General features: G+C 35.7%; 1 protein-coding gene and 1 pseudogene across 2 annotated transcripts in view; both read left to right on the forward strand.

Annotated features, from left to right (window-relative positions):
- The window catches only part of CENPC (centromere protein C), an 81,986-nt gene extending 67,752 nt beyond the window's left edge, over window positions 1-14,234 (forward strand). For both annotated transcript variants that reach the window (XM_043906635.1, XM_043906634.1), the window contains exons 14-19: window positions 1,934-2,038; window positions 3,581-3,709; window positions 4,127-4,222; window positions 6,356-6,510; window positions 12,221-12,311; window positions 13,836-14,234. In XM_043906635.1, coding sequence (XP_043762570.1) covers window positions 1,934-2,038; window positions 3,581-3,709; window positions 4,127-4,222; window positions 6,356-6,510; window positions 12,221-12,311; window positions 13,836-13,906 — 647 coding nt within the window. In that variant the 3' untranslated portion in view covers window positions 13,907-14,234. The remainder of the gene's footprint in view (window positions 1-1,933; window positions 2,039-3,580; window positions 3,710-4,126; window positions 4,223-6,355; window positions 6,511-12,220; window positions 12,312-13,835) is intronic.
- A 141-nt stretch (window positions 14,235-14,375) lies between these two features.
- On the forward strand, window positions 14,376-15,909 carry LOC122696538 (annotated as a pseudogene).
- Window positions 15,910-17,971: the final 2,062 nt, after the last annotated feature.

Below are 17,971 nucleotides of genomic sequence, written 5' to 3' on the forward strand. Positions count from 1 at the left end.
GGGACAGGAGCTCAGGTACATGTTAGCTGGGTTCTCTGTTAAAGGGTTTCACAGGCTGCAGTCAAAAGTGTCAGCCTGGACCATGGTCTTATCTGAGCTTCAGATCTCTTTCTAGCTCATGTGGTTGTTAGGAGAATTCAGGTCCTTGGAATTGTAGGACTGAGATACCTGTTTTCTTGGTGTCTGTGAGCCATGGGCCTCTTAATTTCTAGAGGTCACCTGCAGTTCCTTGCCACATGACCCTTTTCAATAGGCTCTTTTCTCAGTGTGGCAGCTTGCTTCTTCAAAGTGAGCAAGGAAGAATTTTTCTCTGCTTCTGCTAGATAGTGTCTTATGTGTAGAATCATGATATAGTCACAGGAGTGACTTCCCTTTCCTTTTGCCATATTCAGTTGAGTATATCATAAGTTCCACATGTATCCTAGGGAAGGGGTATCTCATTGCTCACACCTGAGGGTGTGTCTACTACTTAATGCTAATATGATTGAGGATTTATAAGTACTAAGTAAGAATTTTTGCAATGATAGTTTGAAATCGGCAGTATCTTAACAAAACTTGGTGTAATGGGGAGGAGAGTAGGAGTGGCAGAGGGATGATAAAAGTAGTCTAAAAGTTTTGTTTTACTAAGTGAGAGAAGAAAGAAGATGATATCTTGGTAAGGAATATAGTTTTCAATATAATCATAGAGAAATGAGTATGATTTGAATGGCAGGAATAGGAAGGTAAATTAGACTGAAAAAGTACAGTAAAACTTTGAAATGACCAAGGTTTGGAGTATGGGGAAAGAAATGATACTCTGACCAAACCAATGAAAAGGAGGGGGAAAAAAGAATCATTGATGTAAAATAACAAGTAAATATAAAGTAAAATGGAAGGAATAAAAAGAACCATATTTGTTATACTAAATAAGCATGAATGGATTGAATTCCTCTAGTAAGATAGAGACTAACAGATTTGGTTAAGCAATACAAACTGACCTATATGTTTATACGAAACACTTAAAACAGGTTTTAAAATAAAAGATTATCAAAGAATTAAGTAGAGTAATATAAATAGAAAGAAAGTAGTGATGCATTTTTAATATTAGGTGAAGTGAAATTTAAAGTTAAAAATGTGAACAGAATAAAGGACTTGTAATAATAAATAAGCAATTTATTGAAGAAGATAGAAAAATCCTAAACTACTATGTACCAAACAACCTAGCAACTAAAATGTATAAAGGAAAAAAAAAACCTGAGGAAAAGCAAGGAGATTTTAAGCAATACAGTTAGAGATTTTGATAAACCACTTTCAGAATTGGAGAAATCCAGCAAACCAGAAATAAGAAAGAACATAGAAAGTTGATTATATAGCCAGCAAACTTAGCATGTAGAACTTTGCATTGGTAAGATAAAATGAGTAGATACATGTGTATACACACAAATACATGCGTCTATGACTACCCTGAGTAACACATTTCCTATTGGGAACATTTAGATGGTTTTCAATTTGACTTCTGTTTTCGGTTCCTTTCTGTTTCAGTTCCATAGTATACACAGTACTACTATGAATGTTTTTATACCTAGATCTTTGCCCATTCTTATAAATATTTTGCAAATTCATTTCCTAAAAATGAAATTGCCATCTCAGAGTATTACAATTATAGATATTGTCAGATTGTCTTCAGTTTATATTTCTTAACAGGAATATATGAGAATTTCAGTGTACCTTTAACATCTTTAACCATGAATGTTACCAGATTTTTACATCTTTCCAATCTAGTAGTTTATTTTTTCATTGGCATTTCTTTACTAGCCCAAATATATCTTAAAATTTGTATCTCTAGTGTTTTGTCTAGAAGCATTCCTATTCTAGAAAGTAATATCAGTCTTTTCACTGTGGAGTTTCATCCAGCTTAACATATGTGTATATTTTTGTCTGATGTCTTTTACAGTATTGCCCTCCAATACACCAAATGTTCGCAGAACTATGAGAACACGATCAAAACCTTTGGAATACTGGCGAGGGGAACGAATAAATTATCAGGGAAGGCCATCAGGTAAAATCTGTATTTTGGTGTCTTAAAATAAAAAATAATAATGATAATTACTCTAATTTATTTAGATATGTGTTGTGCCAGAAAAGTGAAAGTCACTCAGTTGTGTCTGATTCTTTGCGACCCCATGGACTGTAGCCCACCAGGGAATCTTCTTGACCTGAGGATCGAACCCAGGTCTCCCACAGTACAGGCAGAACCACCAGGGAAGCCAAGTACTGTATAACACTACAAGTATAACATTACCTTATTTAATCATCATCCTCCAACAGTGTGACAAGAATAGATTCAAGTCCAGGTTTCTCTGATTACTCTAGAGATGCTGATTTTTTTTTTTCTCTTTGCTAGCAATTTGAAGTGATTGTGTAGTTTTATAGAGTGTTCCCAGGTGGCTTTCCTAGTGTCTCAGATGGTGAAGAATTTGCCTGCTATGCAGGAGACCCAGGTTCGATCTCTGGGTTGGGAAGATCCCCTGGAGAAGGAAATGGCAACCTGGAGAATTCGGTCAACAGAAGAGCCTGTTGGGCTACAGTCTGTGGGGTCGCAAAAAGTTGGACATGACTGTGTGACTAACACTTAACCCAGGTGCCCCAGTGGTAAAGAATCTGCCCGCCAAAGCAGGAAACCCAGGAGATGCAGTAGGTTTGATCTCTGATTCAAGAAGATCTCTTGGAGGAGGAAATGGCAACCTACTCCAGTATTCTTGCCTGGAAAGTTCCATGGACAGAGGAGCGTAGCGAGCCACAGTCCATGGGGTAGCAAAGAGTCAGATACGACTGAGCATGGAGCACGTTATTTTTATACAATTCAATAATATACAATTCAATATTTCTAATCGCATAAAATGGAACATTAGATCAGAACATGAGAAAATTTTAACTGGAAAAGATTAAATATTCCCCATTATTATTCTCATTCCATTTTCTTATCATATTTCGCTACAAAAATTATAGAGGGTGGGAAAGAAAATAGTGTTATATTAAAGTTACTTCCTTTTTTTTAATTGATATTTCTGAGTCAAAGGACTAAACTGACGTGGATTACTATAAATAGTTCATTGCTAATCTTTGTGTCTTTCATTTTTTATACCTCCACTGATGACTATTTATTTCAAGCAATAGAGGTCATTCAGTTATGTTTCATCAGTATGTCTAGATTTAGGATAGTGGTGATGGTTTAGTTGCTCAGTTGTGTCTGACTCTTGTGACCCCATGGACTGTAGCCTGCTAGGATCCTCTCAGGCAAGATTACTGGAGTGGGTTGCCGTTTCCTTCTCCAGGGGATCTTCTGACCCAGGGATTGAACCCGGGTCTCTGGCATTGCAGGTGGATTTTTTACTGACTGAGCCACCAGATTTAGGATAGTAGAGAGACTGAAGTGAAATTGGCTGCTGTTTGTGTTACTTGAATTAGCTGTAGAGTAGTAATAATAATGTATTCTTCTGTGCTTTGAAAAGAAATGTGCTGTATTAATGTAATGAATTTTGTTTCAAGATTTTCACTTTGCTAGGTATGATAATTTACCTTTTCTGGGGTTAAATTTCAGGAGGATTTGTGATTGGTGGAATACTGTCCCCAGACACAGTATCATCTAAAAGGAAAGCAACAGGAAACTTGGGAAGAATCATTACAACAGCTAATAGGAAAAGAATCTGTCTTGAAAATGATGAAAGAAGTATGAACTTTTTCCTTATTTTAACTAACAGTGTTTTGAAAAATAGCTCTTTGCAGATTTTGAAATATACCTCTAAAGGTTTCAGAATATAATAGTACTTAAGGGTAAATTCTCTCTCTTTTTTTTTTTTAATTCTCTTTTTAATGTCTACTTTTCTTCAGATTTTGAAAGTAAACTAATTTTATTCTTTTTAAAAAATCATTAATATCATAGTGTAAAACATTTCCACATGGGTAAATTGCATTGTCAAATGAAACTTATCTTGTCCATGCATCATAGTGGTCATTGATAAACAGGAAGAAATATGCTTCTTCCATTCTCCTTTACAAACTTGTCCTTAGCTCTGTTTCATACTAGATTTTTTTTAATGGAAAAGAGTTTTAAGTAAATAGTATTTCAGTGATACTTCTTTTGCAGAGAATAAATTCATGGTAAATCTGAATATACCTCTGGGAGATCCTCTGCAGCCAACAAGGGTAAAAGACCCAGAAACACGAGAGACTGTTCTTATGGGTAAGCTCAGATTGATTCTGAGAATGCTTAATTTAATATCTAGTAAGGACAAACTGTTTGAAGGCTGGCTTTTCTACTTTCCCTTTCTCTCCTCAGATCTTTCAGAGCCAAAGTCCAGTAGCAAGTCTGATTCAAATAAGTAGCCTGTATGAGGACTACTGTGGGGAAATTGATGGTAGACAACCTCCAGGGACATAGAGTACCATGCATTTGTCCTCTATGATACAAGTGCTACCATCAGGAATGTTGCCTTTTCCAGTAGGATCCAGGCCTTCTTTGATCAGGAGGACACTTGGGGACAAGGGCTGTTGAGGGGGAAAGTGAAAGTGAAAGTCACTCAGTTGTGTTCAACTCTATGCGACTCCATGGACTGTATAGTCCATGGAATTCTTCAGGCCAGAATACTGGAGTGGGTAGCCTTTCCCTTCTCCAGGGGATCTTCCAACCCAGGGATCGAACCCAGGTCTTCCGCACTGCAGGTGAATTCTTTACTAGCTGAGCCACAAGGGAAGCCCAAGAATACTGGAGTGGGTAGCCTATCCCTTCTCCAGTGGATCTTCCCAAGCCAGGAATTGAACTGGGGTCTCCTGCATTACAGGCAGATTCTTTACCAACTGAATTATCAGGAAGCCCATTCAGGGGGAATTGTAGCAAATTAACTGGCAGACTCCTGGATACACTCTTACTGTGAGATCAGGTAGGGATTGTGGCTGGGTTTAGACAGCCTTTGGTGCTGTGTAGCAAGGACATCAGTCAGTCAAACAAATGTCACGTTTAAGGCAGACATAGGGTCCAAAAGCCTCCTCCTGCACTTAACAGGTACTAAACATTTAGTGTCTAGGATACCATTGGAGGTCCCAAGAGATGGGCTATAGTGTGGTGGGGTTAAGTAGTGGACACTCAACTAATTCCCAACCAGGCAATATTTACATACAGGAAATACTTAAGTGTTTTAACAACTATCATGACTGTACTAGTGAGTACTGAGGACTATTTATCCTAAATCAAAAGATAAATATGTCAAAGCAGAGAGACAGTTTACTCTTAAAATTTTGATTGTGGAATAGGTTCCATTGATATCTTAAGTAGCAAAGATATTTCTATATTCAGTTGTTGATTTGGCTGTAGAGGGAAAAGTACAGAGAATATTTTTTTTAGCGAAGTGTCTTAACTGAAAACATTGCTATACTGTATTAGTAAAAAAGTTGTGTTTTCAAGAATTCATCACTTTTTGTTTGCTGAGCATATGTATTGTCTATATCCTGTCGTCTGTGGGAGTACAGTCGGAAGCTGATGATAAAAAATGTATTAACTATACATCTGGAAAAGTTTGTAAGTAAAAGGGAAATTTAAAAAATGATATAGTAATTTGGAAGCTACAGTTAGAACTCTGGTTATTTAGAGCCTCTACCTGATAAATAAAAAATACTGTTACTTAATCAGTCACAAAGGTATTTATTGGTGTGATGATGATACATTTGTAGTATGGCTATGTTATATTGAACTTTTTAAGAATAAGGAGTCTTTTCTTGTCTCTTAGCTGATTTTCTTTTCCATCTGAGTTATTTTGGGGGAAATAATAATACCGCCATTGTTAATAATAATAAAATAATATTATTAGCAAAGCTTACTGAATGCCTACTTTGTACCAGTGTTTTAAATACTTTATACATTAACTCATTTGATATTCCCAACTCTAACATAGATAAACTATTTTTATCACATTTTATAGAAAAGAAAATGAAATGGAGGATAAGCAACTTGGCTAAGGTCATTCAACTCGGAAGACAAAGATATGATGTGACCTTTCTAGGTCCAGAGTCAGTGCTCTTAATCACATTTATCTTTCTAGGACAGTTTTATGTTTTTATTTATGAATGTGTATAAGAGATGCAGGTTTGATCCCTGGTTTGAGAAGATCCCCTGGAGAAGGGAATGGCAACTCACTCCAGTATTCTTGCCTGGAGAGTCCCGTGGACAGAAGAGCCTGGCTGGCTACTAATAGTCCACAGGGTCACAAAAAGTTCGTTGACTGAAGTGACTTAGCATGCTCACACATGTGTGTATATGCTATATCAATGAGCAATGTCATTGCTATTACTTCATACTTATATTAATTTTTTTCCTTTTTAGATCTTATAAGGCCACGAGATACATACCAATTTTGTGTTGAACATGATGAGTTGAAAGTATATAAAACATTGGATACACCATTTTTTTCTACTGGAAAATTGATACTAGGACCAAATCAAGAAAAGGGAAAGCAGCATGTAGGCCTTGATACATTGGTGAGTACATTTCTCCATATATTGATATATATGTTTTGATCTTGGCACAACTCTGAGTTATTGGGCTTGATGAAGCATTAAAAATCTATTTTCTCAGAAATGATATTGTCACTATAGTACAAAGGTAATTTTTTAGTTTTTTTCATCTGTTTAAAATCAGTCAACCGAAGGATATTTAAAAGTACTTGTAGTAGTGTAGCAGTGTAGCCTTGAGATTTAGAAGTTTAGGGAATGGTCTTAAAAGTATCTTCAAAATTAGATTTGCAAACAAGTCATTAGAATTTTAGGGCTGGAGAGGTTTATTGAGATTAAGTCTAAATCTGATTTCTCCAATCATGAAGTTTAGAAATAAAGAATTTAAAAGACTTCAAAATCATGTAACTGATTAACAGCAGATTGAGACTGGGAACTAGTTACTTCAGTAAGTACTAAATAATGTGTTACCTGGGTTTCCCTGGTAGCTTAGCTAGTAAAGAATCCGCCTGCAATACAGCAACCCCTGTTCGCTTCCTGGGTTGGGAAGATCCGCTAGAAAAGGGATAGGCTGCCCACTCCAGTATTCTTGGACTTCTCTGGTGGCTCAGACAGTAGATCATCTGCCTGCAGTGTGGAGACCTGGGTTCTGTCCCTGGCTTAGGAAGATCTCCTGGAGAAAGGAAAGGCTGAAAGTGAAGGTGAAGTCGCTCAGTCATGTCCGACTCTTTGCGACCCCATGGACTGTAGCCCACCAGGCTCCCCCGTCCCTGGGATTTTCCAGGCAAGAGCACTGGAGTGGGTTGCCATTTCCTTCTCCCTGGTGGCTCAGTGGTAAAGAATTGCTTGCAGTGCAGGAGATTGCCTGCAGTGCAAGAGACACGAATTTGATGCCTGGGTCAGGAAGATCCTCTGGAGAAGGAAATGGCAACCCGCTCCAGTATTCTTGCCCATGAACAAAGGAGCCTAGTGGGCTACAGTCCTTGGGGTCACAAGAGTTGGACACAACTTAGCAACTAAACCATCACCACCACCACCACATAGCATGTAGAATCCAGGTCTAAAGTATTTAAAAGTTTTCTTTAATCCAGTCTTAAAATGTTGTAGATCTCTAGGTCATATTAAAAGAGTAAAAATAACATACTAAACTAACTGAAGTAATAGATAATCCCTGTGTAATCATTAAGAAACAGTTAATAATGAAAATAAGTGTTATGAAATGTCATCATTAAACTAATAGTATTAATATTAGTAGTAGTATTAATAAGATATAATGTTTTTATTCCTTTAGAAGGGAGGAATATTGAATATCTAGTAAATATTTGAAAATGTTTAACCTGTCTAACATTCAAAGGAATCTATATTAAAAATAAGGCATACTTTATAATTATTTAGTAGACATTTTTGGATTTATAATTTGTAGACTTATAACTCTAACCTATAACTGATTTGTAGACTTTCACTTATGAATGTCATTTCAGAATTTTTTCCTAGGAAAATAAAAGCTAGGGAACCTGAACATAGGTAGTTACTTATTTTAACATTGAGAGTAATTTCTGACATTGGAAACCACTGAAATGTGCTGTGGGAAGAAAATGCTTATATGTATCTTTTGACTTAGTAATGAAATAAACCATTATATATAGTAATCTGGAGGAGGAAATGGCAACCCACTCCAGTATTCTTACCAGGAAAATCCCCTGGACAGAGGAGCCTGGTGAGCTACAGTCAATGGGGTCACAAAGAGTCAGACACGACTGAGGCAGCTTAGCACACACACATATTATAATCGGTTATCTAGCACTTACATATTCCAGGTATTGTATGAAACATTTTGAAGAATAACTGTATTGGAAGAATTTTATATCTGCAGTTTGGTTAAATGTTTATCCTTAAAGATTAATCCTTAAATGTTTATCTTGCAAATTGCAAGATAGAAAATCCTTTTTGTTTTTTTCTGACTAAAATAAAAAGTGAAAATGACAGAAATTTGAAGGAACTATAGAAAACATGTTAGTAGGTGATTATAGTTTATTTTTATTTCTTCTAAATATTGCCTTTAACTTTTTATAATGAAAATCAGAATTAAATTTTTTAATAACTGGAATATTTTTACATTTTTGAAAGAATGAAGCACACTTTTAAATATATGCTTTTGAGAAGCAAAAGGGCAAGATGGAGAACCACTAATAAGGGAGAAAGTAGCAGTGGTAGATTTAGTAAAATCAAACCACAGAGAAATTAACAAATTAACTGTGGGAGTTTGTTGTGGAGCTTTCCTAGAAGACAAGAGGATATTAAGAAATGGAAAATATTAAAGTTAGATGATATGGAAGAACAGGTTAAAACAGAATCGAGAAAAAACCCAAATGAGCAAAAGGGAGAAATATTTGAAAAAGTAGACAATAATTGTTCCAGAACTAAAAGACCAAAAGGTGACACAACACACCTAAAGGAACCAGAGTTCCTTAAGAAATGTCTTATCCCAGGCCTGTGACTAAGCTTGGAATATTTTATCATGTCTGATAGCAAACTATCAAAAACCATTAGGATTGGGTCATAAGGTTTCAGAATCCAGCTTGAAGATGCTTTCTCTGGACAAAGATGTGAAAACTTGAGTATCAATAAGAATAACTTCATTGGGTTGATAGATACCAATTATATCTAAATCCGTGAATTTGTAAGACTACTACAAAAAGAAAAACTTATTTCATCGCTGTTGGCAAATACTATGACAACTCAACTTTGACAACAAATATGGCAAATAAAGGGAAATAATTAAACATTTATTCGGCTGTTCTCATTCAAATTGTACTACTAGGTAACCAAATAATAGAGGAAGGGAAGTTCACCCTTTTAGAAATATTCCAGTTAATAAAAGAAGGAATGTTAGGATGGAATATTACCATTTTTACAACACCCAATAAACTGATGGATCTAGCATCATCGTACACTAACATCTAAAAAGAATACAGCCAAACATTATGTGCCTCCTATGGAAGAATACAACACTGCATATGAAATAGTCATGTCTTCCCCACCTCCTTTCAAAAACAAAACAAAACCTGCACAGAACACCACCTGAAGTTAAGTCCTTGGATCTAGCAACCAATTTATAGGAAGTAAAGAATAGCAGACTTTACAAATGACACCCTGGGTTTACCCAGCAAAATCCAGCTGTGTAAAGATTTTTAAAACAAATTTTGCTGCTTGATTTACTTACTAAATAAGATGCAAGGGATAAAAAAGACAACCAAGTGGAATGTACAGAGATCACGGTTCTCAACCGTGGCAGTGTCGACATTTTGTTACCCTGTGCCTTGTAAGATGTTCACAAGCATCTCGGGCCTCTCTGCACTAGATTCTAGGAGTGCTCTAGCTGTGACAATTAAAAGTGTCCACAGACAGTGCCACTTGTCCCCTGAGGGGCAAAATCACCCCCAGATTGAGAACCATGCCATAGACTGAGTGTTTTAAAAGATAGATCAAGCACTGACTTTTAGTTGGATCCCAATTGAAACAAACCCTTTTTTTTTTTTTTTTACAAATGAAAAAGAAAATTTTATTTGATTAAATTATTAACAACAGCTCTTATTCAAAAGACTATAAAGAAAGCTTAAGCAAAGAAAGCTTAAGCTAAAACTAGGACAAAATACTTGCCATATAGATAACCAACAAGTGATTAGTATCCAGAATGTAAATATTTTAAAATTTCAAAGAGAATGATAACTCAATAGGAAAGCAGATATGTTATTAAAAAAAATATTTTACAGAAGTGAAAACATAAGAAGCAAATAAACATGTACTAAAAATGCCCATACTCTGAATGAAAAACAAATCAAGGAGTTATACATTCAATCTAATTCCATTTATATAAATTAAGAAATATACAAAATTAAAAAGTTATTTTTTAAAGATCCATTTTTGCCTGGTAAGAACTGTAATGAAAACAAGAGAATAATAAATACAAAATTCAGGACATTGGTTATCTCCATGGACATTTAGGAGACAATTGAAAATTTGAATGTTCAAATTCAAATTTAATATTAATACTAAATATTCATTTATTTTTACGTGTGACAACAGTGTTGTCGTGTTTTAAAAGAGGACTTTGATCTTTCAGTACACATTGAAATACTTACAGGTGATTATGGTGCTGGGCATTCATTTCAAAATAATATGGGATAGGGAAAACAGATTTTGAAAAGAGAGGGTTATTGGGATTTGATATTTATTTGTGGGAGAGTGTCATTCTGTTTATGTGTATTTCAAAAGCATTTTTAGTAAAATGTTTACAGAAATGGGGAGAGGTATGCTTAGAGAGCCAAATTGAATAGATAAGCAAACAACATTTAGAAACGTGTACTTGACCTCTGGGTATAGTGTGCGTGAACTTTTTTTTTTAAAAGGCTATTTTTGGTATATAATAAACATTTATTTCTTTTATTAAATTATAAAAGTACCTTTAGAACCACTTTAAGAACTTTTTTTTCCCTTGAGGGAGTATATTGTAGTGACTTAGAACATGGATTCTGGAGTCAAAGTACCCGAGTTCAAATTCCTGCTCTTCCATTTACATTGTGACCTTGGAAGTTTACACTCTTTTGTGCCTCATCTTCTTCATTTGTGAAAAGCTCTTAAGATAGTGCTGTCTCACTGATAGATGCATACATTAAATGAATAAAAATGAAGTGCTTAGAACAGTGTCTTGCATGGTGTGGGTGCTGTATAAGCTCTAGCTGCTCTTCTTTTTCTGGTATTTTAGGCTCATTTTACAAAAGTGGTAAGAAAAGGAGGAGCAGGAGGCATAATTCTCTGAGGCAAATATTCTTGATGGCTGAATCTCAGAATTTGAGTATCAGAGTTTGAGGGCCCTACATTTTGTATTTAGTTGTCAAAATAAAACAGATTATTATCAGGTGCTGTCTCTGTGTAAAATGTAAAATTTGCCCTGCTTGACTATGGAAGCCTGTACAATTGAGCACTACATTTATCCTCTTTTACTTTCTTAATGTTGATGCTTTAAGTGTACTTAAAAAAATTTTTTTATTGATCTTTTAGATTCATCAGTCAGATTAAGTTACATATACCAAAGCATGTAACCTTTATAGAGGTATATGTAAAACCTAGCTACTCTTCTTAAGTCATGTTCTTTACAATGGTTCTGAATTTAAAAAAACAGTAGATAATAACAAAAGAAATTTCTTGTATTAGTTTTCTGTATTACTGCTTTACTTAATTACTACACAATTTAAACAGCATTCATGTATTATCTCATAGTTGTATAAGTTAGAAATTGGGTGGGCTTGACTGAGTTCTCTGCTTAGAGTATCACTAGGCTAGAATCAAGATGTCCAGAGATCTATAGTCCTCTCTGAATGTTCTTAGAATGAACCTGCTTTCAAATTCATTCAGTTTGTTGGCAGAATTCAGTTACTTGTCATTGTAAGACTGAGGTTCCTGGCCAAGGTGTCTAGAAATAGCTTACACTCCTTGGTTCATGACTGTCTTATCTTCAGCACCAGCCACAGTGAAAGTACTTTTCATGCTTCAGATTTCTCTAACTTCTCTGCTTCATCTTCCCTCTGCTTCCAGTAGGAAAATTACTCACTTTCACGTAAAGTTTGTGTGACTAGATTGGACCATTATTCTGCCTTCAATGTTTACTTTAAGTTTCTTTGGAGTGTAGTTGTTGTATTACAATTTGAAATTGAGATTTTAATTTTTAATTTTTCAGGTTTTTTATGTTAATCTTGGTCACCTTTTATGTACCTTACATGAAACACCTTATATAATAACAACTGGGGATTCATTCTATGTTCCTTCAGGTAAGAGTAATTAAAAACTTTTTCTTTCACATAGTTAAGTACTTGTATAGTTGCTCATGAACACCATGAAAATGGAAACCACAATGGTCAAAGTGAAGCATGATGCAACCCATGTCAAACGTTTTGGTGCATATTTTAATTTTTTTGTTTAGATAAATGTTGGTATATAAGTATTTTGATACATGAAAATTGAATAAGAGTTGCTAATTGCTGAATATAAAAATACTTAGTTAGGAGATATGTTGTCTCCAGTGTAGAAGGAAAATTATTTCCCTTATGCAAGGGCATTATGTAATCAAACAATTTTTAGTTGGTTATTTTAAACATACAGAATAGTGTCCTTCATCAGCTGTTGAAGAGCAAAAGTCTTTGAAGTAGGAATTTTAATTTGTTCATTCATTCATTTAACAAATGTGATTAAGAGTCTACTAAACATTGCTTTGAAAGCGGGATACATAAATGAACAAACAGGCAAAAAATCCCTGCCCTTGTGGAGCTTACATTCTAATGAAAAAACAAAGCTATAATAATAGCTAAGTTTATGTAGTCCTTTATATGTGCCAACACTGTTGTGAACAGTTTAAACTCATTAACTAAGTTAATCCTAATATGTATGAATTTCCAATAAGAAGTCTAAGAAAAGTCACAGTATTGTACTCAGCACTATAAATTTGCCTTATGAGCAGCTGTCCATGTGTATTTTGCATTTGCTGTTATTTATTATCTAATTTATTTGAGTTACATTTGCTGCCTTTTAACTTTGAAATTTTATTTTACTTTTATACTCTACTTATCTTTTATAAGTATCTTTTATACTTATCTATATATTGTCTATGTCTTGTTTAGAGGAATCCATAGTGGTTCCAAAGACCTAATAATTGTGTTCAGTAAGTTAGACAAAGACAGGTACTGTTTGTTTTCATTTATATGTGGAATCTAAAAAGTAAATGAATATAACAAAGCAAGAACAAGAGTCATAGAGAACAAACTAGTGGTTACCAGCAGAGAGGGATAAAGGGAAGGGACAAGATAGAGGAAGAGGAATGAGGTAGACACTGCTAGGAAAATAAAAAGGTACAAGGCTGTGTAGAAAATATTTTATAATTTCAAATAGAGTATAGTCTACAAAAATAATTGAATCACTGTTGTATGCTTGAAACTAAGATAACATTGGAAATCACCTAAATCACCTATACTTCAGTTAAAAACAACAACCCCAAAACATGATTGGGCTCAGAGAGAGATTTTTTTTTTCCTACTTACACCTTTGTCTGATTTGTTTTTGCATTTATTATTAGAATGATGTGAAGTTTGTTTGTGTTTTTTCAAACTTTATCTAGATCATAGGTGGTGGTTAACTGTTAGATTTTTCAGTTTGTAGAATTAGATAAGAGTTATTTGAAGTTAGATGAGTTAATTTTTTTGACACTATATATTGTAACTGATATAGTGATGACTAAATATTTAATCAAAAGGAAATGATTGCTATGGAAGTAATTTTTAATTTTCTTATTTTATTTCTAGGTAATTATTACAACATCAAAAATCTCCTGAATGAGGAAAGTGTTCTTCTTTTTACTCAGATAAAAAGTTGAAAGATGAAGCAAAGTTTAAGTACATGTGTATATATATAAACATACATACATACATATAAAACACATTGTACAGTTGAGATGGGTATATTTGTAATTGTTAAGTTTTAAAATTTCTGTGTTGTATATTTGTTTCAGTAAACATCAAACTTTTGTATGTATCTTCTAATTTTTACAGATATACACATCACCTGTAGTGTTGCCCATATTCATAGTTTTTAATAACATGAATACCAAAATCACTGCTCTCGAGGATATACAGACAAACCTTGGAAATGTCATGGGTTTGATTCCAGACCACCACAATAAAGCAGATATTGTAATAAAGTGAGTCATGAATTTTCTGATTTCCCAGTGTATATAATAGTTATGTTTACATTATGCTATCATCTGTTAGGTGTGCGATAGTTTTATGTCTAAAAATTAATGCATATACCTTAAGGAAGCTAACCATTATTGATTCCTTCAATGAGTCGTCGTCATTTTTCTGGTGGTGGGTCTTGGCTTGGTGTTGATGGCTGCTGACTGATCAAGGTATTGGTTGCTGAAGTTTGGAGTGGCTGTGGCAATTTTTAAAAATAAGACAGCAACTTTTTTCTAGTTATTGTGGCACGAGGCACCATGAGCAGTGAAGTCTCCTGTGACACTCTGTATGGAGACAGTACAGGAAGTCCTGCATGGAAATCAACACAAGTATCAAAATGTTCTGGAAATGGTGGATCTTCAGATCAGCCTGAAGAACTGTGACTACAGAAGGACAAACACTTCTCAGCACCGTCAGGCTTACATTCATTCCCCTTACCAAGTTCTCTGTATATGTTCTGGGAGACAGCAGCACTGTGATGAGTCTAAGACTGTGGATAAATCTCCCACATGAACATCAAGGCACTGAAGAAAATAAGAATAGAAAATGGGTCAAGAAGCTATCCAACAAGTATGACTTTTTGACTCCAGAATCTCTGTTTAAGCAGGTCCCACAAATCCTGGGCCCATACCTGAATAAATATTGGCAAATTCCCTTCCTTGCTGACCCAGAATGAGAACATGATGGCCAAAGTTGATGAAGTAAAGTCCATGATCAAGTTTCAGATGAAGGAGATGCTGTGTCTATTAGTGGCTGTTGGCCATGTGAAGATGATGGATGATGAGCTTGTGTACAGCATCCACTTAGCTGTTAACTTTCTGGTGTCATTGCACAAGAAAAGCTAACAGAATGTCCAGTCTTTGTACATTAAGAGCACCATAGGCAAGCCCCAGCGTCTGTATTAAGGCACAGCTTAACTGCCTTAAGCCAGTTAATGATATTGCCCCATTTAAAAAAAAAAAAAAAGACCACACTGATCAATTGCTGCATCTATTGACTTCCTTTCACAAATGATTTCTCTGTAACATGCCAGTGTTTTTTGATAGTTTTCCATATAGAAGAACTTCTTACAAAATTGTAGTCAGTCCTCTCAGATCTTGCTGCTGCTTTATCAATGATAAAATTTGAAATTCTTTGTTGTCATTTTAAACAGTCCTGTCATTTTGACAGTCTTTCTGACATTTTCACCTGGAATAAATTCCATGTCAAGAAACAACCTTCTGTTCTCATCCTTAAGCAATCTTGATCTTAGGATATCTTAGGACATTGTAGCAATTATCACATTGCTTCAGACTCCACTTTTGATTCTAGTTCTCTTGCTGTTTGCACCACATCTTCAGTTCCTTCCTCCACTAAAATCTTGAACCATTCAGTCATCCATGAGGGTTGTGATCAAATTCTTCCAGACTTCTGTGTTCTTGTTGATATTTTGACCTCTTACGATGAATCACAAATGTTCTTAATGGCATCCTTTCCAGAAGGTTTTCAAATTGTTTTGTTCAGATCCATTGGAGAATTCATTATGGCAGCTATTGTTCAGTAGCTAAGTTGTGTCTGATTCTTTGTGACCACATGGACTGCAGCCCACCAGGCTTCCCTGTCCTTTGTTTTCTCTTGGAATTTGCTCAAACTCATGTCCTTTGAGTCAGTGATGCCATCCAATCATCTCATCTTCTGCTGCCTCCTGCTCCTCCTGCCCTCAATCTTGGCCAACATCAGGGTCTTTTCCGGTGAGTCGGCTCCTTGCATCAGGTGGCCAAAAGTATTGGAGCTTCAGCATCAGTCCTTCCAATGAATATTCATGGTTGATCTCCTTTAGGAGAGACTGGTTTGATTTCCTTGCTGTCCAAGGGACTCTCAAGAGTCTTCTCCAGCACCACAATTTGAAAGCGTCAGTTTTTCAGCACTTTTTCAGTCTGCTTTATGGTCCAGCTCTCACATCCATCCATGACTACTGGAAAACCCATAGCTTTGACTAGATGGACCTTTGTTGGTAAAGTGATGTCTCTGCTTTTTAATACACTGTTTAGCATCTTGATACACAGTGTTCAGTTCAGTCGCTGAGTCGTGCCTGACTCTTTGGGACCCCATCAACTGCAGCACGCCAGGCTTCCCTGTCCATCACCAACTCCTGGAATTTACCCAAACTCTTGTCCATTGAGTCGGTGATGCCATCTAACCATCTCATCCTCTGTCGTTCCCTTCTACTCCTGCCTTCAACCTTTCCCAACATCAGGGTGTTTTCAAATGAGTCAGCTCTTCGCATCAGGTGGCCAAAGTATTGGAGTTTCAGCTTCAACATCAGTCCTTCCAATGAACCCCAGGGCTGGTCTCCTTTAGGATGGACTGGTTGGATTTCCTTGCAGTCCAGGGGACTCTCAGGAGTCTTCTCCAACACCACAGTTCAAAAGCCTCAATTCTTCAGTGCTCAGCTTTCTTCACAGTCCAACTCTCACATCCATACAAGACTACTGGAAAACCATAGCCTTGACTAGACAGACCTTTGTTGACAAAGTAATGTCTCTGCTTTTAATATACTGTCTAGGTTGGTCATAACTTTCCTTCCAAGGAGTAGGTATCTTTTAATTTTGTGGCTGCAATCACCATCTGCAGTGATTTTGGAGCCCCCCCAAATAAAGTTAGCCACTGTTTCCACTGTTTCCCCATCTATTTGCCATGAATTGATGGGACCAGATGCCATGATCTTAGTTTTCTGAATGTTGAGCTTTAAGCCAACTTTTTCACTCTCCTCTTTTCACTTTCATCAAGAGGCTCTTTAGTTTTTCTTCAGTTTCTGCCATAAAGGTGGTGTCATCTGCCTATCTGAGGTTATTGATATTTCTCCTGGCAATCTTGATTCCAGCTTATGCTTCATCCAGCCCAGCATTTCTCATGATGTACTCTGCATATAAGTTAAATAAGCAGGGTGACAATATACAGCGTTGACATACTCCTTTCCCAATTTGGAACTAGTCTGTTGTTCCATGTCCAGTTCTAACTTTGCTTCCTGACCTGCATACTGATTTCTCAAGAGGCAGGTCAGGTGGTCTGGTATTCCCATCTCTTGAAGAATTTTCCACAGTTTATTGTGATCCACACAGTCAAAGGCTTTGGCATAGTCAATAAAGCAGAAATAGATGTTTTTCTGAAACTCTCTTGCTTTTTCTATGATCTAGCGGATGTTGGCAATTTGATCTCTGGTCCCTCTGCCTTTTCTAAAACCGGCTTGAACATCTGGAAGTTCGTGGTTCACATATTGCTGAAGCATGGCTTGGAGAATTTTGAGCATTACTTTGATACATGGTGTAGAGTTGCTATAATAAATTAACTAAAATGCCCAGTTTTCAACCACAAATGGAAAGAAATAGTGTGAAACGTACTAAGAGGAAAAGGCAGCAATTAATGGAAACTGAGTCTGTATGGGCCTAGATGATAGATTAGCAAAGACTTCAATAAAGAATTAATAGATAAGCTCAAAAAAACATATAATTTTAAAGTGAGTCAACAAAAAAATATATAAATAACATAATCCATAGAGAAATATAGACTAAAAAATAATCAGACTTACAGAGTTAAAAAGCATGGCTAAATTAAAAATAAAAATTATGGGCTCAACAGCAAATAGCAGAGATATTTTGAGATAGCAGAGATCATTTATATGAAGGTATATTAATAGTTCTCGGGGCTGGTGCACTGGGAAGACC

Source organism: Cervus elaphus, chromosome 6 (assembly GCF_910594005.1).
Source record: "Cervus elaphus chromosome 6, mCerEla1.1, whole genome shotgun sequence".
Lineage (NCBI taxonomy): Eukaryota > Metazoa > Chordata > Mammalia > Artiodactyla > Cervidae > Cervus > Cervus elaphus.